At 45.0% G+C, this 21,295-nt stretch overlaps 1 protein-coding gene across 1 annotated transcript in view; it reads left to right on the top strand.

The window, feature by feature from the left end:
- DNAH8 (dynein axonemal heavy chain 8) overlaps positions 1-21,295 on the top strand; it is a 585,957-nt gene that overhangs the window by 415,990 nt on the left and 148,672 nt on the right. Inside the window, exons 56-58 of the mRNA XM_034764627.1 lie at positions 7,789-7,911; positions 9,481-9,694; positions 17,509-17,618. Coding sequence (XP_034620518.1) covers positions 7,789-7,911; positions 9,481-9,694; positions 17,509-17,618 — 447 coding nt within the window. The remainder of the gene's footprint in view (positions 1-7,788; positions 7,912-9,480; positions 9,695-17,508; positions 17,619-21,295) is intronic.

The raw sequence follows: 21,295 nt of genomic DNA, 5'->3' as shown, positions 1-21,295 counted from the left end.
ACGGCCCACTCCACAAGAGCACAGGCCTCCTCTGTTGCGTTCCTGACCCAGGTCCCGATGCAGAAAATTTGCAGAGCGGCCACGTGGTCCTCAGTCCACACTTTTACGTCGCATTATGCCATCACGCACCAGGCCAGAGATGATGCAGCCTTCGACCGTGCGGTACTCCAGTCCGCAGTGAATTCCGACCCCACCGCCTAGGTTCAGGGTTGTGAGTCACCTGCTTGGAATGGACATGAACAATCACTCGAAGAAGAAAAAACGGTTACCCACCTTTTTGTAACTGTTGTTCTTCGAGATGTGTTGTTCATGTCCATTCCAATACCCACCCTCCTACCCCTCTGTTGGAGTGCCGGCAAGAAGGAACTGAGGGGGTGGAGGATCGGCAGGCCCCTATATAGTGCACCATGAAGGCGCCACTCCAGGGGGTGCCGAGGCCGACCCTACGGACACTGCTAGGGGAAAAATCTTCCGGCTGGTGTGCACGCGGCGCGCACACACCTGCTTGGAATGGACATGAACAACACATCTCGAAGAACAAGAGTTACAAAAAGGTGGGTAACCGTTTTTTTCTCATTCAGTCCAAAATGGCAGGGTCTTTGGGCCTCAAAGTTGCTGCAAGCAAGATGCTAAAATCCTGTGTCATTTGGCTTACTAGACATCTGGGAAATGTTCCAAAGGGAATCCAAGCACCTTCTAGAAGATCTATAGTGCACTAGAAATAGAAAATGTGTGAGCCTCAGGGAAAATGTGTAGAGTGGCATCATTATCTTCAGAAAATGCATATATCAAACTCTGCAAAGTAAGTTTCCATTCCTCTACATAGACATCCTTTAGGAAGAAGATGCTACATGGGTTCCCAAATAATTCCCTAATTTAAAAAGCCTTTGCTTTATATAGGAGTAATTGTATTTCTTCTTCGAGAGATGTCCCTGTGGGTGCTCCACTGCAGGTCAAGGTGCATCCCTACGCCTTTGCTCAGAGAATTTTACAGCAGTGCCCATCTGGGCCGTACACGCGTGGTGCCTGCCTCATACGCTGCCGGTGCCTCAATAGCACATGCACAGCCCGGACTCCTCAGTTCCCTCTCTACCATCCCCGGCCTGAGACGGAGCTCAGCAGTCCCGCTCATTCTTCACTTCTTCGAGAGTTACCTTAGACAAATTTGTAGTAATTAACTTAGTTATCTGAGTTAGAGAAGTTTTAGTTCTTATACTTACCTTCCCCGTTAAAAAAGAGGAGATTTTGTTTTTTAACCTCAGAGTTAGTGACCCCATAAAATGCCTGGTTCATCAGGTTTCAAGAGATGCACAACGTGTAGAGAGGCCATTCCCATTTCAGGTGGCCATTTTCAATGTATCCAGTGTTTGGGGGAATCCCATGTTTCCCAAAAGTGTGCCCACTGGAACAAACTGAAGGCCAGGACATGCAAGGATAAAGACCTGAGGCTGAAGCTCAACCTCATGGAGAAATCCCTCAGACCTACCTCGGACCCAGGCCAGCAGTCCTCATGGCAGAGTCCACCGCCAAAATCTTCCAAAGACAAGAAACCGACAAAAAAACGGCCAGCCACGTTGCCTCATAGGGAGCAGATAGTCTCGAAATTATTGCCGACCAGGTTGGTCTCATCAGTGCTGGCTGGTCTGTGGCTCAGCACATACAATGCTCCTGGCACCTCCGGCACCATCTGTGCTTCTGCGGCTGCCGGCACCCACGACTCAGGTGCTGAAGCTGATGGCGTTAAGTTGCCTTCCTCCACTGCGGCACTATCAGTCACAGCAAAGGATGAGGTGCCGACAACTGCTCCCAGGCCTGTGCCACAGATGACCACAACTGCTCCCACAGCGCCAACTCAGGTTACTCTGTCACCAACCCAGCACACAGCGCTGCCCGTGCATTTTGTGCCTCACCCATCGGAACTGACCCAGCATGCGGTGCCTCCGGCACATTTAGTGCCTCAACAATTGGCCCAGTCAATCTCCGCACTGACCTAATTTATACACCAGAGAGATCTGGTTGTTTTGTCTAGCCCAGAATCTTGTCTACTGGGCACCAACGTTTCATTGGGGCTGTCAGCACCGTACTGACAGCTATCCCCAATCTCTTCACACTTCTCCAGTGATGAAGACAATGACGTGGAAGGGGTTTTTTCCCCACACCACTCTTCCCCAGTCAGGACATCTATTAGTGCTGGACCACTTAGATCACAGTCCTCATATTCCAGAGACTTACACCTTGGTATGGCCACCCTTGGATGGGGCCACCTCTGCCATCCCTGGGACAATGGCCCTATTTGAGTCCTTGGGGTTCTTACAGAAGACATTACAGTAATCATCCCAGCCCATGCAGGGAGGACGCGCGATCTCCTCCTCCACCTTCACACACCGCTACGACTGTACAGGAGGAACTTACGTTTCCATAAGGAGACGATGTTGCACTCTACCCAATAACAATTCATCTTCATCACCAGACGAGGCTATTATGCCGCTGCCACCAACAACGGAGAGATGATTTTACACATTTCCAAGATTTATTTAAAAGAGTCACTAACGAGCTAAAAATCGCTCTCGAGAAGGTTTCGGAGACTCAACACGAGCTAACGGACATTTTACAAACCTCTGCTTCTTCCAAGATTGCATTGGCAATCTATGGGGCTATCCTAGAAACCACCAAGACCATATGGCAGACCCCAGCCATGATACGCCCAATGTGCAAGAGAGCTGACTGTAAATACTATGTCCCTTCTAAGGGATCTGAATTCCTTTTTACACACCCAGCACCCAACTCGCTGGTAGTTGAAGCGGCCAATCAACGAAACAAACAGCAACATTTTTGGTCCACTGCATCAGATATGGACAGTAAGAGGATGGACTGATTTGGCCACAAAGTTTACTCATCCTCCGTTACAAGTTAGAGTGGCAGATTATGCGACTCTATTAGCCAACTATCATCACAGGGACTATGGAAAATTCATGGAATTTCTTAATGACATTCCTGAAGAAAAACAACATCAATTCAAACTGTGGTCTCTGAGGGGCAGATGATATCTCGCATGGCTCTCCAGGCCACACTTGATGCTGCTGATACGGCCACAAGGTCCACCACTACGGCTGTGGTCATGCGTCGAGCCAAATGGTTGAGCTCCTCCTCATTCCCATAGGAGATATAGAACACTATAGAAGATCTCCCTTTCAATGGCGAGAAGCTATTTGCAGCCAAAACTAATGAACTGCTGCACACCATGAAAGACTCACATGCTACACTGAGGTCTCTGGGCATCCACAGACCTGCCACAAGAAGGAGACAATACAGATATCAGGCTTACCAACACCCACAATATCCAGCATACACCCAAAAACATCAAAGGCTGTACGACCATCAGCAGCACCAATGCCAAAGAAATAGACCCCAATGGTGCCAGCCCCCAAACACCAGCAGCATCTCAACCTCCTCCTAACAAGCGGATTTGAAGCCTTGGTTGAAGGTATAGAAGACCTCCAACCCACTCCAGTGCTCATATCAACCATCCACCCCTTTGGGCACTGTCTGCTCCCATTCTATGCCAACTGGATAGCTATCACAACAGACAGATGGGCCTTAGAGGTCATCCGCTCAGGCTATACCATCCCCTTCCTGTCTGTACCCCCTACCCACCCCCATCCCTCTTCAGGGACCCCTCTCACGACCACTTGCTCTGACAAGAGGTTCAACATCTTCTGCAATTAGGTGCTGTGGAGACGGTGCCAGCTCAGCACAGAGGGAAGGGGTTTTACTCCCACTATTTTTGATACAAAAGAAACGTGTAGCTGGCGACCCAGTCTCGGCCTCAGACAACTAAACAAGTTCATCAAGAAGCAAAAATTCAAGATGGTTACACTAACAGCAATAATTTCAGTGCTGGAGCTGGAAGATTGGTTTTCAGCCCTCGACATGCAAGACGCTTATTTTCACATCACTATACACCGTGCCCCCGGACACTTTCTCAGATTTGCCTTGGGCTCAGACCATTATGAGTACAAGGTTTTACCCTTTGGCCTCTCAAAGCACCCCATGTCTTCTCAAAGATTCTTGTGGTGGTAATGACACATCTCAGAAAAAAAGGGGTAATAATCTTTCTGTACCTGGATGATTGCCTGCTGAAGTCGCACACCCATGAAGAAGCCATCTGATCCACGCAGATGACTATCGACTGCTTCCAGAGTCTTGACCTGCAAATAAATATAAACAAATCTACACAACATCCAACCCAACAATTGGAATTCATAGGTGCATACCTAGACTCGACAATGGGGTTCACATCTCTACCATCAGATAGATTCTACACCATACAGAATCTTGTTGCCCAGTTGAGGATCAGCCCACAGGTGTCAGCCCCCAACTGCCTGCAACTTCTAGGCCACATGCTGCACGTACTTTCGTCGTCAAGAACACACACCTGTACATGTGATGCCTACAAGGTTGGTTGGCCACAGTCTACAAACCAAATGTGCACAGACTAAACAGACTACTAACTATGCCTCCAAAGGTCAAGGACTCACTAATATGGTGGACTCTACCACACAACATGTGCTCCAGGGTCCTGTTCTCGCAGGATCCTCCCTCGCTTATAATCACGACTGACACCTCCCTCAACGGGTGGGAGGCACACTTGGGACATAACACGACTAAGGGCCTATGGTCCCCTTCCAAAGCCACGCTATATATAAATCTTCTAGAGCTCTGAGCTGTCCGAAATGCCTGTCTCTACTTTCTCCCACTCATCAAGAAACAAAGGATCAGGGTGATAACCAACAACATTGCATGTATGTTTTACATAAACAGACAAGGGGGAGTTCGATCCCATTCACTATGCACCGAGGCTAGGAAACTTTGGAACTGGTGCCTCCAACACAACATCCATATCTCAGCCTCATACCTGCCCAGGTCACAGAACACCATAGCAGACGAGCTCAGTCGATCTTTTCCCCTAGACCATGAATGGAAGATAAACAGTACTGTCTTACACGGCATCTTCCACAATTCAACTGGATCTATTCACAACTGCGACCAACACGAAATGCCTCAGATTCTGCTCCAGAGCGGGTCTGGGAAAGCACTCCATGGGAGATGCGTTCATGATCACATGGACCGAAAATCTGTTGTATGCATTCCCACCAATACCACAGGGTGATACAGAAAATATGGACAGACAGGGCCAGGGTCATCCTAATAGCTCCTACATGGCCCAGACAGGAGTGGTACCCATTTCTAACACGGATGTCTGCCTGTGCCCTGATCTCACTCCCTCCCCTTCCGGACCCATTATCTTAACGCAGGGGCCAGTTACACCACCCCAACATAGCGATGCTCAACCTTAAGGCATGGCTCCTCAATGGCTCTCTAATGAAGAACAAGATTGTTCCCAACAAGTCCGAACAGTGCTATTACATAAGTCGGATACAATCTACACTTACGACCTATCTCCATAAATGGACTAGGTTCACCATGTAGTGTTCCTCCAGGCACATGTCTCCTGCTTCCGCCCTCTCTTACTTATACTGGACTACCTTCTAAACTTAAATTATCCGGGATTTCCTTTACCTCAATAAAAGTATATCTAGCAGCAATCACAGCGTTTCACCAAAAGATCGATGACACAACGATCTTAGGGTGGGCAATCACAAAGAGATTCCTCAAGGGCATCCAAACCCTGTATCCGGACACTAGACCACCCACTCAACCAGGGGACTTACACTTGGTCCTCATAGCCCTGATGCACAAACCTTTTGAACCACTAGCAACCTGCTCCCTACTGCACCTATCCATGAAAGCTGCATTTTTAATGGCAATTACATCCGCCAGATGCATGGGAAAACTTGGAGCACTCACGGCTGAACCTCTGTACACTATCTTTTCTAAAGATAAAGTCACGCGTTGAACTCATCCTAAATTTCTCCCTAAGGTGCATTCGTCCTTCCACCTCAACGAACATACTCATCTACCACCCTTCTTTCCTAAGCCGCATGTGAATCCTTTTGAAGCAGCAATGCACACCCTTGATATTTGCAGGGCATTATCTTTTTATTTGGATAGAAGTAAGCCATTTAGGGCTTCCCCTAAACTTTTTATCTCAATAGCAGAACACTCTAAGGGCAAATCGATATCCACCCAAAGAATATCTAACTGGATATCAGACTGCATCTGCTTATGCTACCAACTGAAGCACATACAACCTCCAACTTCAGTCAAGACGCACTCTACTAGATCTGTGTCATCCTCTATAGCATTTCTACGTAACATCTTCCTCGCCAGCATAAGAACATAAGAACGGCCATACTGGGTCAGACCAAAGGTCCATCTAGTGCAGTATCCTGTCTTCCGACAGTGGCCAATGTCAGGTACCCCAGAGGGAATGAACAGAACAGGTAATCATCAAGTGATCCATCCCCTGTCACCCATTCACAGCTTCTGGCAAACAGAGGCTAGGACACCATCCCTGCCCATCCTGGCTAATAGCCATTGATGGACCTATCCTCCATGAATTTATCTAGTTCTTTTTGGAACCCTGTTATAGTCTTGGCCTTCACAATATCCTGTGGCAAGGAGTTCCACAGATTGACTGTGCATTGTGTGAAAAAATACTTCCTTTTTTTGTTTTAAACCTGCTGCCTATTAATTTCATTTGGTGACCCTTAGTTCTTGTGTTATGAGGAGTAAATAACACTTCCTTATTTACTTTCTCCACACCAATCATGATTTTATAGACCATATCCCCCCTTAGTTGTCTTTTTTCCAAGCTGAAAAATCCCAGTCTTATTAATCTCTCCTCATATGGCAGACACTCCATATCCCTAATCATTTTTGTTGCCCTTTTCTACAAGACTGCCACCTGGGCTTCAGAGCACACCTCAAACATTACGCTCTCACACAGGGACCCCTGATGGACACTCGAGTGGGCCGAGCTTTGCTGTCAATGGCTTTCTTACCAGATTCGAAGTCCCTACCATCCTAAGAGATACTGCTTTTAAGTCACCTGGAGTGGAGTACCCACAAAGAGGAAGAGATGATTACTCACCTTGTGCAATAACTGACGTTCTTCGAGATGAATGTCCATGTGGGTGCTCCGCTACTCACCCTCCTCCCCTCTACTTCGGAGTTTGGTGCAGGCTCTGTTGTAGAGAAGGAACTGAGGAACCTCCTCTTCTGCTTATTATTCTACTGTAATTAATAATTGAAATTCTAGTTTATTCTTTCTCATCTTGCTTTAGTAATTCATTACTCTTTATTGTCCATTAATGAATTTTGAGGGGAGAATCTGTGCACCAGAACTGAAAATGTCTTAGCTGATCAATCTCCTCAATCTACCCACCCTAGTAGTTTGTTAAATGACCAAAATACAATTCAAAACAAATTGATTTTTTTCTCTAAATGAAGACTTCAGTACACCTTAAGGTTCATTAATATAATTTGAGGTTATCATCTTAATGCTAATAATCAGTTGTTAGGAGTCTTTTTACAACTTTGGAAAAATTCTCCTGGTGGCATGAGGTGAGGGGTTTTAGTCCCAAATCCTCCAGGAATAATTCCAGACTACCTTTGAGTTCCATGGGGGAGAGAGACAGCCTATTTGCGAAGAATGAGATGAGAAACTGCTGACAAAAAGAAAATGATCAGATAAGAAATTTTCCATTATCTCAAGGCAACAAGCAGCAAATTTTTAATAAAATCCTTTCCAAATATAAATATAAAATATTTTAAAAATATGCTGGTATTGTAGATACTAAATTAGAACTTTTTCTTTTTCTTTAGAGGACAATAGAGAGTTATGTGGACAAACGCATGGGAAGTACTTATGGACCACCAGGCGGGAGAAGAATGACCGTGTTTATTGATGATATTAATATGCCAATAATTAATGAATGGGGAGATCAGGTATAGAAGAAAACTTCATATAAGAATATATGACTAAAATATATTCTGTAGTATTTAACAAGAATATTTGAAACTCAGATTTTATCAGTCAGATTTTTTCTCATATACAGTAAACATTTTACTCCTTTTTACAATGCAGTGTTTTTATTAAACTGTAAATCATAGAAAATCCATATGATTATGGTGTAATTATTAAACAAACATCAGGGAGTAGAATAGATATTTTGAAGCTATATCTTGTACTTAGGAGTCATATTTCATATATTATCCTTAACTTTGTCATTTTTTTAAAAGCTCTAATGAAAGCAGTATAATCCCTAAAACAGCATGTTATTCAAATGTTCAGCCTGACATTAAATTGACAGGACCAGTCAGTTGTAGTAAACCATACATTTCTGCAAAAGAGTTCTGTATTATTTGTGGAAAAGCCATATCATGTCTTGTACACAGACAAAGTAGTTCTTAGTATTGCTCCTAGAGTTATTTAAAATAAGAATATTCCATTCCACTCTTCTCATTCTACTGTGCTTATCCAAAGCCAGTTCACACCACGGAAAACAGATGGCAAGATATAGATGTACAAAGAGCACAATGAATCTGTTTTCCTTGAACACAGCACATAAGAAAGACCCTCAGCCTTGTATGACTCTTGCCACCCAAAAAGCAAAGGAAAGAAGTCATGGAAGTTTCCATAACCAGATACATAAGATAGTGCCTTGTGGAAACATATAGGTGTTAGGAAACTCAGCTCCTGAGGAGATTTAGGACACACTCACTTCCCAAGGTCACCAGTAACCTTTTGGATGGATACATTTCCTTATCAATGATTAATGGAGAAATTATGCTGGGGAATACTAAATATACTCACCTAATAGTTTCCTTCTATTAATCTTTTCACCAGAACATCCCAACAAATGTTAGGACCAACTGATATAAATATTGGCATGAAGATATTTCATGGGCGGTATATGTGCCAATTTTACCATTATTTTTTGTATTATGGTAGAGCCTAGGTCTCCAGACAAGACTGGATCCACTTATTAAGCACAGTACATTTGTATATTTAGAAGCTGTCTTTTCCCGAAGAGCTTATCTAAATAGACAAGATAGAGAAAGGTTGGGAGAAAGCAAGTAGCAGTATTTTCCCCATTTTTCAAAATGGGAAATTGAGCCATGGAGAGATTAAGTGATTTGTCCATGGCCACACAGAAGTCTGCAGCACAGTTAGGAACTGAACCCAGCTCCTCTGAGTACCAGTTCAGTGCCTTAACCACAAGGCAATACTTCTTTATTTGGTCAAAATGAGTAAGACAGTATTTTTATTACCATTTAGTTATATCTTAAAGCTCTAAAAAAAATTTCTGGTGGTTTGCCATTTAGGTAAGGTAGTGCCTTATAAGTGATCTTGAAAGTCTTGGAGGTGTTGTGGTCTGTGTCTGGACTAAGATAAAAACAAATTTCTCTGAGGATTAGAGGAGAGATTGCAAGAACAAAGAAAATTAGAAGATGAGTATATTTCCATTTTCTTCCTTTAAAATAGTAATTAATATTTGTTTTATAATCTTATAGGTAACAAATGAAATAGTTCGTCAGATGATGGAAATGGAAGGAATGTACAGTTTGGATAAACCTGGAGACTTCACTACAATTGTTGATGTACAGTTAGTAGCAGCTATGATACACCCTGGAGGAGGCCGTAATGACATCCCACAGCGTTTAAAAAGGCAGTTTACTGTGTTTAATTGCACACTACCATCCAATGCATCCATAGACAAAATATTTGGTATTCATTTTTTTTTTGTAATTTTGATTTATTTTACTGTAGGCTAATACATGTAAAATTTATAAACATGAGTCCTGATTTTCCTCTTACACAATTTTAGATCAGGAGTAACTCCAATGAAATAATTGGAGTTGTACTAGTGTAAAATTGTGCAAGTAGGAGGAGAATTGGGCCTTGCATTAGAATGAGACAGTCAGATTCAGTTGATTTGTGACTTAAAGGTGAATTAAATACCTCTAATTTTAAATACACAATAAATCTTTTTAAAAGTTTTCAGTTATCAAATCATTTAGGGTGAAATTTGTCATATTTCAAAGGGCCCATTCAAGGTCCAGTTCACCTCTTAGGTCCCTGGTGAAGGCCTGGTGTAGGCCCTCTGAAATTAGGTGAATTCCACCCTAACAAAATATAAGTGTAGGCTTCTGAATTACAAACAAACATATGTTAAGAAAAATTAACAGTTAATTAATGCTTTCCTCTCTGACTTCACAATACATGACCAATATAATTTCCTCTAAAATAGTTGATGATATTGCTAACATCAAAAGCCATGTAAGGAACATAGCTCCCTGAACTGGTGCTGTTCATAACAGGCATCTTAGCTCCCAGTGCACTAGATGGAACAGTCTGTGATTCCACCCTGTGCGAGGAGTATCACAAGGAATTAAGTTCTTGCTGGTGTTCCACGCAGCCACCTATGCAGATCTGTGTAGGATTAGAGATGCAATTCAGTCTTTGGTGTTTTAAACCAGTGGTTCTCAACCAAGGGCACACATACCCCTGAGGATACACACAGGTCTTCCAGTGGGTACATCAACTCATCTTGATATTTGCCTAGTTTTACAATAGGCTATGTAAAAAGCACTAGCGAAGAAACTAAAATTTCATACAAACAACTTGTTTATACTTCTTTATATACTATACATTGAAATGTAAGTACAATATTTATATTCCAATCAATTTATTTTATAATTATATGGTAAAAATGATAAAGTAAGCCATTTTTCAGTCATAGTGTGCTGTGACACTTTCGTATTGTTATGTCTGATTTTTGTAAGCAAGTAGTTTTTAAGTGAGGTGAAACTTGGGGGTACGCAAGACAAATCAGACTCCTGAAAGGTTCAGAGCCACTGTTCTAAACTATTTATTATGGGCCAGATTCTGCCATTTATGCTTATTTTGAGTCATACCTTGCTTTGCAATAAGTCTCATTGAAAAAATAAATAATTAAAAATACAGAACCCTGAACTCAGGACTTTGCGGGTAAACAGCCCTTTAAGTTAATCTAAATAATAAAATTTGAACCCAGGATTTTAATTGTTAAAGTTTTTAATTCACTAACTCATAATTCATTTTACATCTGAGCATATCATTTTTAAGTCGAGCAATGCTTTTGTGTCTTTTAGCAAAATATCTGTTGTTTTTCCACTCTTTTCCTTTCCAATTTTTCGCCCAGTCAAATGTGGTCAGGTGAGTTAGAGGGTCTGTACCTATTATTCTCACCGAGTGTCCCTTTTCATAGCTGTCTAGGTTTTGGCAGGTATGATCTGGTTGTGTCATTTGTGGAGTTTGTTTTGGTAGGATATAGAATAAATTTCAGATCTCAGAATAGAATTTAGAATTACAAAAATGAAAATTGCATGTTAACAAGAAGGACTCTATATTACACTTTTCAAAATCTGTTTATTGAAAATAGACTTGCAAACAGTCATGATTTTCAACTACCCCTTTGCCCCCATAAATTTCTAATAATTCACATGAATAGTATAAAAAACCAGTGTACCCAATTTGTTCTTAGGATGCAAAGGGGGACATAGGCAAGCTTAACAGGCTACTTGGGAAATCCTCCAGCCTAGGGGGACTCTCTGAATGCAGGGGCAGGGATAAGTCAGTGGTTTGAGCATTGGCTTGCTAAACCCAGGGTTATAAGTTCAATCCTTCAATGGGCTACTGAGGCAAGACAGGTCTGGGCAAAACAAAAGAAACCTGTCAGGGACAATACTTGGTCTTGTTAGTGAAGGTGGGGGACTGTACTCAATGATCTTTCAGAGTCCTTTCCAGTTCTCTGAGGCCTGGTCTACACTAGGCGTTTATGTCGAAGTTAGCGCCGTTACATCGAATTAACCCTGCACCCGTCCACACCGCGAAGGTATTTAGTTCGACATAGAGGTCTCTTTAATTCGACTTCTGTACTCCTCCCCGACGAGGGGAGTAGCGCTAAATTCGACATGGCCATGTCGAATTAGGCTAGGTGTGGATGGAAATCGACGCTAATAGCTCCAGGAGCTATCCCACAGTGCACCACTCTGTTGACGCTCTGGACAGCAGTAAGAGCTCGGATGTTCTGAACTGCCACACAGGAAAAGCCCCGGGAAAATTTGAATTTGAATTCCTTTTCCTGTCTGGCCAGTTTGAATCTCATTTCCTGTCTGGACATCGTGGCGAGCTCAGCAGCACTGGCAACGATGCAGAGCTCTCCAGCACTGATGGCAGTGCAATCTCAGAATAGAAAGAGGGCCCCAGCATGGACTGATCGGGAAGTCTTGGATCTCATCGCTGTGTGGGGCGATGAGTCCGTGCTTTCCGAGCTGCGATCCAAAAGACGGAATGCAAAGATCTATGAGAAGATCTCTAAAGACATGGCAGAGAGAGGATACAGCCGGGATGTAACGCAGTGCCGCGTGAAAATCAAGGAGCTGAGGCAAGGCTACCAGAAGACCAAAGAGGCAAACGGACGCTCCGGATCCCATCCCCAGACATCCCGTTTCTACGAGGCACTGCATTCCATCCTCGGTGCGGCCGCCACCACTACCCCACCACTGACTGTGGACTCTGAGGATGGGATAGTGTCCACGGCCGGATCCTCGGACATGTTAGCGGACGGGGAAGATGAGGAAGGAGATGAGGAGGACGAGGCAGTCGACAGCGCTCACAACGCTGATTTCCCCGACAGCCAGGATCTCTTCATCACCCTTACAGAGATCCCCTACCAACCCTCCCCAGCCGTTACCCCGGACACAGAATCTGGTGAAGGATCATCCAGTAAGTGTTGTAAACATCTAAACATTTATTTGTAACAGAACATGAATATTAACAATTTAAAAAATGGGTTTCTCATGATTAGTTTGATTAACTTTACGGTTCAGTCATGGGCAGTGCAACTATTGAAAAAAAATCTAGCAATGTCCGGTTTTGCATGATTGTCCTGCCCAAGCCGCTCTACTGTTTAGTCCCTGCTACTGCAGCTACAGTAACATGCGGTCTATATGTCCGGGGATGGAGCAGAAATCCTCCTGGGACATCTCAAGGAAGCTCTCCTGCAGGTAATTTGAAATCCGCTGCATTAGGTTCTTGGGGAGAGCGGCCTTATTGGGTCCTCCGTAGTAGGACACGTTGCCGCGCCACGAGACTAGCAAGTACTCCGGAATCATTGCTTGGCACAGCATGGCGGCATACGGCCCTGGTCTTTGAAGGCTTTCCCGGAGCATTCTCTGTCTGTCGCTCTCAGAGATCCTCATGAGGGTGATGTCGCTCATGATGACCTGCTTTGAATGAGGTAGGGGAATGTTAGTGTTGGGACTGCTTTACCGTTCCTTTACAGAACTGTAACCGCTGGTTTGCAGCCACGCGGTGGAGGCGGGAGAGGGTCAGCCGAAAGGGATCGTTCCCGGGGACAGCCGCGAGGGTGTGGGACAGGAGCAGACTTCCTGCTTGCCGGATTGCTGGCAGCAGGGACCGACATTGATTTCAATGTGAAATGAGGCCATTGCTAATATTAAAGTTTTAAGCTGCCACGAATCTACGGCTTACCATGTCTGCGTGCAAGAGCAATTCCGTTGTCCTGACAGGGTTCTCAAAAGTGCTCTGCAAAACCCCAGACACTGAATGCGAAGGCCGAGAATTCGACCTTGTGCTGAGTGCGCATGTGATAGGTGCTGTGCATGGTCCTGTTCACAGAGAAAGACTATGTTTTTTGTTCACAACTACATTTATCTTTCTGAGGAATTCACTCCCTTTTTCCCATTCCCACAGCCCCATCTGCGACTGTCTCACAACCTAGCCTGTCATCACACTCCCAGAGGCTAGGGAGGATTAGGCATAAGAAGAAGAGGACACGGGAGGACATGTTCTCAGAGCTTATAGCCTGCTCCCGAGCCCAGGCAGCACAGCAGACCCAGTGGCGGGAGAACTTGTCCCAAATGCACCAAGCCAACATGGATCGGGAGGAGAGGTGGCGTCAGGAAGACCAGCAGGCGACTCAAACCCTGCTTGGACTACTGAGGGAGCAAACGGACACGCTCCGGCGCCTTGTGGATGTTCTGCAGGAACGGAGGCAGGAGGACAGAGCCCCGCTGCAGTCCATCTCTAACCGCCCTCCCCCGCCACCAAGTCCCATACTCCCTTCACCCAAAGTGCACAGAAGGAGAGGCGGCAGAGTCCCTGCTAACTCTCACTCCACCCCTGCAGAGAGCTCGAGCAGCAGAAGGCTCTCATTCCCCAAAGTTTGACAAGTTCTTTCCTTCCCGCCTGACACAAGCCCCCGTCCAAGTTTCACTTCCCAGTCCCATGTGTAGTTGATAATAAAAAATATGTTTCTGTTAACTACTGTTTCCATCATGTTCTTTTGGAGGGGGGGGGGGAAAGGGGGTTGGTAATTGGACAGGACAGTCACCTTTGGCAGGGTACATAGTCGGGGGCAGGCACAGCAGCAGGGCACATACATAGTGCAGTGATGCAGTGACTACTTACCCTGGTTAGTCTGGGAGGTTCTTTTCATGTTATGTGGTGGGGGGTGGGTTGCTCTGTGACTTTGTGTCAGGGGAGGGCAGTTAGAGATCTTAAGCGGCGGTCCTTAGGCAGGATCACAGAGCCACACAGCAGGGGATCTGTAACCGTCCCCCCCCTGCCACAAACTCACATAGACCCCCCATACACACAGTCCGTATCAGGAGGGGTGACAGGCTCCGTTGAAAGAACCATCCCACCGCAGCGGAGCCTGTCAGTCCTTGAGTTTAGAAGCTGCATTCGCGCGACTACACTACACCCGCTCCGCACCACAGTCTGCGTCCCAGTTTTAAAAAATTCCCGCGAAAACAGTATTAAAGAAAACGGTGTGCTTTAACAAAGTAGAACTATTTTTATTTTGAAACGTGTGTTGGAAGTGGGGTGAAGGCTTCTCTGTACACAAAATTAGAAAGTCACAGGTTACCCTGCTCACTCAGGAACTTTGCTTTCAAAGCCTCCCGGATGCACAGCGCTTCCCGCTGGTCTCTTCTAATCGCCCGGCTGTCTGGCTGTGAGTAATCAGCAGCCAGGCTAATTTCCTCAACCTCCCACCCAGCCATAAAGGTCTCCCCCTTGCTCTCACAGAGATTGTGGAGCACACAGCAAGCTGCTATAACAATGGGGATATTGGTTTCGCTGAGATCACAGCGAGTCAGCAAGCTTCTCCATCTCCCCTTGAGACGTCCAAAAGCACACTCCACCACCATTCTGCACTTGCTCAGCCGGTAGTTGAAGAGTTCTTTTTCAGTGTCCAGGGCACCTGTATAGGGCTTCATGAGCCAGGGCATTAGCGGGTAGGCTGGGTCCCCGAGGATCACTATAGGCATCTCCACATCCCCAACAGTTATTTTGTGGTCCGGGAAGTAAATACCTTGCTGCAGCCGTCTAAACAGACCAGAGTTCCTGAAAACACGAGCGTCATGAACCTTGCCCGGCCATCCGACATTGATGTTGGTAAAACGTCCCCTGTGGTCCACCAGTGCTTGCAGCACCATGGAAAAGTAGCCCTTTCTGTTAATGTACTGGCTGGCCTGGTGGTCCGGTGCCAGGATAGGGATGTGAGTTCCATCTATGGCCCCACCGCAGTTTGGGAATCCCATCGCTGCAAAGCCATCTATGATCGCCTCCAAGTTTCCCAGGGTCACTACCTTTGGCAGCAGTACATCAACGATTGCCTTGGCTACTTGCATCACAACAACCCCCACGGTAGATTTGCCCACCCCAAACTGGCTCGCGACTGACCGGTAGCTGTCAGGCGTTGCAAGCTTCCAGAGGGCTATGGCCACTCGCTTCTGGACAGTCAGGGCTGCTCGCATCCGGGTGTCATTGCGCTTCAGGGCAGGGGACAGCAACTCACAAAGTTCAAGGAAAGTTCCCTTCCGCATGCGGAAGTTTCGCAGCCACTGTGATTCATCCCAGACCTGCAGCACTATGCGGTCCCACCACTCAGTGCTTGTTTCCCGTGCCCAGAATCGCCGTTTCACAGCATCAACATGACCCATTGCCACCGTGATGTCCTCGGCGCTGGGTCCCCTGCTTTCTGAGAGGTCTGTGCTACTCTCAGACTTCAGGCCATCACCGCGTTGACGTAGCCTCCTCGCCTGACTTTTCTGCATCTGCCTCAGGGCAACCTGTATGATAAGCTGCGAGGCGTTGAGAGCGGCCACAACTGCAGCGATGGTTGCAGCGGGCTCCATGCTCACAGTGCTGTGGCGTCCGCGCTGTCAATGACTGGAAAAGTGCGCGAAATGATTTCCCGCCGGCGCTTTCAGGGAGGGAGGGAGGGCGGGAGTGATGGACGGATGACGACAGTTACCCAAAAGCACCCTGGCCCCTTTTTTTTTTACCCAGAAGGCATTTGCGGCTCCACCCAGAATTCCAATGGGCGGCGGGGACTCCGGGAACTATGGGATAGCTACCCACAGTGCACCGCTTCCAATGTCGACGCTTTCCCCGTTAGTGTGGACTCACAAAGTCGAATTACTGTCCTTAGTGTGGACACACACGTTCGACTTTGCAATATCGATTCCAAATATTCGATTTAAGTAAAATCGAACTACTCTCGTAGTGTAGACAAGGCCTGAGATAGGTATATCTCTATATACATTAACACTGTGCTATTCCCCAAGTATAGCTAGGGGTAGAAGGTTTGCAGCTGGAGTGTTTTTATACTTCAGCTGTTTTTGGCAGCCTGAACAGCCCATTGAGGTCATAGATAAATGGGCATAGGTTAGAACAGTCCTGAAGTTGCTCTAATTAAGTTAGGGCTGAATGGGCCCCAGAGCTAGGGTGCTGCAAAGGTAGCATAAAGCCAGCTTTGCACACTACACTCCTACTTTGTGGATCATGGGCCACTCCACCAGGGCTAAGGCAACTTCTGCAGCTTCTTTGGGAAGCATATCAATTTCAGAAATTTTTGGGGCAGCTACATGAGGATCAGTGCACACTTTTATCCAGCACTATTCCTTAGTTGAGACCTCAAGATTTGACGCCCTCTTAGGCAGACCTGTCTTGCAACTATTATTAAAATAGGACTCCAAGCACCCACCTCCTGATTATGAGGTCCTTGCTTGCTAGTCACTAGAAGTAGAATCCATGTTGACAATCACTCAAAGAAGAAAAAATGGTTACTTACCTTACAGTAACTGCAGTTCTTTGAGATGCATTGTTCCCATTGATTCTCTGACACACCTTCCTTCTCTGCTAGTTCAGAGTCCTATATCACTTGAATTCTGTAATGGTAAAGGAACTGAAAGATGGTTAGGCCCATTCCACTCTTTATGTCCTTCTGGGGTATAATTGCAAGGGCATCTAGGGCACAGGTACAGCCCCAATGGACACTGCTGGCCAAAAAAATCCAATCTCACGTGCATGGGGGGCCTGTGCACCAGACCACAAGTGTAATCTATGTAGACAATGTATCTCAATGAACCATGGCTACTGTAAGGTAAATAACCTTTCTTTCTTAGGAAAGAATTAATTATATCTTGCAATCATTCTGAAGTTGTATATTGCATCTTATTTTTCAGGAATAATTGGCTGTGGATACTTTCATCCATGCAGAAAATTCAATCCTGAAATATGTGACATGATAAAGAAATTAGTTCCAGCTGGCAGAATATTGTGGCAATGGACTAAGGTACAGAATACAGGAAATAGTGGAGCCGTATTCACTGTTTATTAACAGAGTGCCTATTACCATAAGTTAGGTGCTTATTTCAAAATTTTAAAAACATATATTTCATAAAACTACCCAAAGTGGTTACCCACTGTGATCAGGGGTCAATGAGGAGGGAAAATATGGGTGATTCTCTTCCAAACTATGCTCAAAAATAAGATTGAAGGAACAATAATCCACACCGGGTAGAGTCAAGCACAGGAGTTTATTATGCACAGCGCTGGCAGAGTGTCACTTTGCTTATTAGGCTGAGAGACACTGCAAAACAATTAGTTACAATAGATTATACATGGTGCTCATTGGGCGGAGAGAAGGGACAGGGATGGGTTTTCCCAAACCCCTGGATAGGTTTTAACAGCAAGACAAGATAAGCACACAAGCCAATGGTCTAAAAGATTACATAATGGTTCCACCCATGGCCCAAATTCACATATTGCTGACACACAGGTAATTACCCCTAAACTATGTCTATTAAAGTGTATAGGTTGAATCCTAATTTTGGGATCCAGGGGAATGAGGTAGCAGCTCTCTCGGTTGACCAACAGGTACATTCCTAGAGATTTAAAGCGAAAAAGCAGTAATTAGTACTTAACAATTTCACAAGTTTACCCTTGCATTTCTGTGGGCTAGGACTGGCATATATCTGTGAGGGGAGGGTGTCATAACTCATGTCAATCATATTAGGCCTCTCCCCGAACTTTGTCTAGGATCTGAGGGCTATTGTACCACTATCTCCTCCCTGCATTAGGGAGTAACCGTGAGGCCTTTCTCAGCGCTTCATGTGTCTATAACTCACGATAAGGACGCCCAGTTACATTAGGAGTTATGCTGACTCCACTCACTGACTTGAAACACACAAGGTTATCTGTTTACCCCAGCTTCCTCTGAGCTATGTATTGTTCTATATTAGCCAGCTCCCATAGCCCAAGCCAAGCTCTGGACTCTGGGCCTATATTGAAAAGTTCTTAGCAGAAACTGTAGTTAAGATCTTACATCCATAGCTAATGGATTCTGACCCTTCAAAGATCAACCAACAAGAGATGCCACTCAGAGTAGGTTACACAGATGTTCCAAATGTGATCAAGAATGCTCGCTGGGTCCACTAGGTTCTGCTAGGCTCTTTGGGTTAGGGCAAAGTGGTGGGGGAAAGTGGTGTTACTCCCCAAGCCCACTCACTCATGGTGCCAATGAGCTGTTACTCACAATAGATCATGCAGCTCTTTATAAGTTTATCCTTTCTCTTTTTTCTTTTGGGGCTTCTCTACACACAAAAATTGTACCATTTTCATTATACTGACATAGTAAAAGCTGTACAACACCCCTAGTATGGACACAGTTATATCAATATAAAGTATCAAAAGGGTAGCCATGTTAGTCTGTATCCACAAAAACAACGAGGAGTCCGGTGGCACCTTAAAGACTAACAGATTTATTTGGGCATAGGCTTTCTTAGGTAAAAAACCCACTTCTTCAGCTGCATGGAGTGAAAATTACAGATACAGTCATAAATATATATTGGCACATAAAGAGAAGGGAGTTACCTTACATGTGGAGAACCAACGCTGAAGGCCAATTTAGTCAGTGTGGATGTAGTCTCCCAATAATTGATGAGGAGGTGTCAATATCAAGATAGGGAAATTGCTTTTGTAGTGAGCCAGCCGCTCCCAGTCCCTATTCAAGCCCAAATTGATGGTGTTAAGTTTGCAAATGAATTGTAGCTCAGCAGTTTCTCTTTGAAGTCTGTTTTTGAAGGGTTTTTTTTGAAGTATGGCTACTTTTAAATCTGTCATTAAGTGTCCAGGGAGATTGAAGTGTTCTCCTACTGGCTTTTGTATGTTACCATTCCTGATGTCTGATTTGTGTCCCCTTTTACGTAGAGACTGTCCAGTTTGGCCAATGTACATGGCAGAGGAGCATTGCTGGCACATGATGGCATATATCACATTAGTAGATGTGCAAGTAAATGAGCCTCTGATGGTGTGCCTTACATGCTATCATGTGCCAGCAATGCAGGAAGTACCCTGAGAGATTAAGGGAGAAGGAAAAAAGAAAAACAAGGAAATGGGTTCAGGGAATGAAAATAACCCGTTTGTTAACAGTGGTCAAGCAGTTATCAGATCTTCTGCTTTAGAATGACAAAGGAAGGAACCCCAAGAGCAGTATGGAGTTGTTGGGGGAACAAGTGACCACAGGTAGCCAGGAGGAACAGTGGCACCAGCAGACCCCTCCACAAAATAAAAGGGGTGAGAATGAAAAACCTGGCCCCCCAGGTTGCTCCCAGTGCAAGGACCTGTGGGCTGAAGTGGAATTATGAGGGCAATTTCCATCCACCAAATGTGATTTTTGTGGGTGGAGAATGGACACATCTTACAAGGGGACTCTAGGTGACTATCCTGTGAGCAAAGAAAGATTGAAGCCAAATAATGCCTCCAGTAAAGTGAGGAGAATGAAGGGAATCAAACACCTTTCCATCAGGCAAGATGGGGAGGTGTGTGATAGAGTGCTGGGAATCAGCAACTGAACCAGCACTCTGGTCACTGTTTAACCAATTGAGCCCCAGATAGGGCCTGGTTAAGGAGATGAATTCATGATTATTTGATCAGATTGGGGTTGGGAAGTTAACGAGCTAACTAGTTCATTAACAAGGAAACTGGATAAAAGAGCACAGGAAGGCAGTGCAAAAGGTGGGTGGAAAACAGAAAAGAAAGAAAGAAAGAAAGAAAGAAAGAAAGAAAGAAAGAAAGAAAGAAAGAAAAGTTACCAGTGCCTGAGAAAAAAGCGTTCTTTTGGTGGAGATACTTTTAACCCCTCCCTCTGCCCTTTCAGGAGAAGGGGTAGTGAAACCGGATAACATAAATATCACAACTGCCCTAGTATGTAAAGGTGCTAGAGTGAACCGCTATAAATAAACTGCATGCAGGTATTGATGAAATGGAAGGTCTCTGAGTAGTCTGACACAAAGAGGATAGGAGTCTTGGCGCCCCATCACAGGAAGTCACTCCAACCGCAAACCTTTTAAACAGTTTTTGTGTATGGGATTTCCTGCAGTTTTAATACAGCAAGTTTAGGGGCTCATGAAATTGAGAAAGAGATGTCCATCTACTTTCTCTAAGGTGTGTGAGGATATGGAGAGTGTGGGGATGTTTGAGGTAGGAAAAGAGACACAGCAGAATGGGGAGGAAATGGAAGGGAGCTAAGTGTATAGGAGGGCTTACCAAATCCATATTGGCCCTCCATGACTCCAGTACAATGATGCATTCCTGGGACAGGGGGAGCTCTTCAGTGTACTGTATTTCAACTGAATCAGGTTCCTTGTTGGGGGAAAAAGTGAAATGAACAATCCTACTGAAAATATACTTCAGCTGAATTAAACATGCCGTGTATTGAGAGCCAGGAGACCATGAGTTCAAATCTTACCTGTTCTGCTCACTGCTGTTTATATTTCTGTGCACTTCACAGCCTTGATTATTGAGCATACCTATAGCTTAAGAGGAGGTCGAATATCAACTACTCCATTTGACACATAAGTTAACTAAGAGGATGCACAAAGTAATTTATAGTAGAACTGGGAATAGATACCAGCTTGCTAATATGGCAGACACCACACTGGCTCTCAGAAAGAAGCTGGCAACCCTATG

Source organism: Trachemys scripta, chromosome 3, assembly GCF_013100865.1.
Source record: "Trachemys scripta elegans isolate TJP31775 chromosome 3, CAS_Tse_1.0, whole genome shotgun sequence".
Lineage (NCBI taxonomy): Eukaryota > Metazoa > Chordata > Testudines > Emydidae > Trachemys > Trachemys scripta.
The sequence above is the reverse complement of the archived record's forward strand: the minus strand, read 5'-3'. Positions and strand labels throughout refer to the sequence as shown.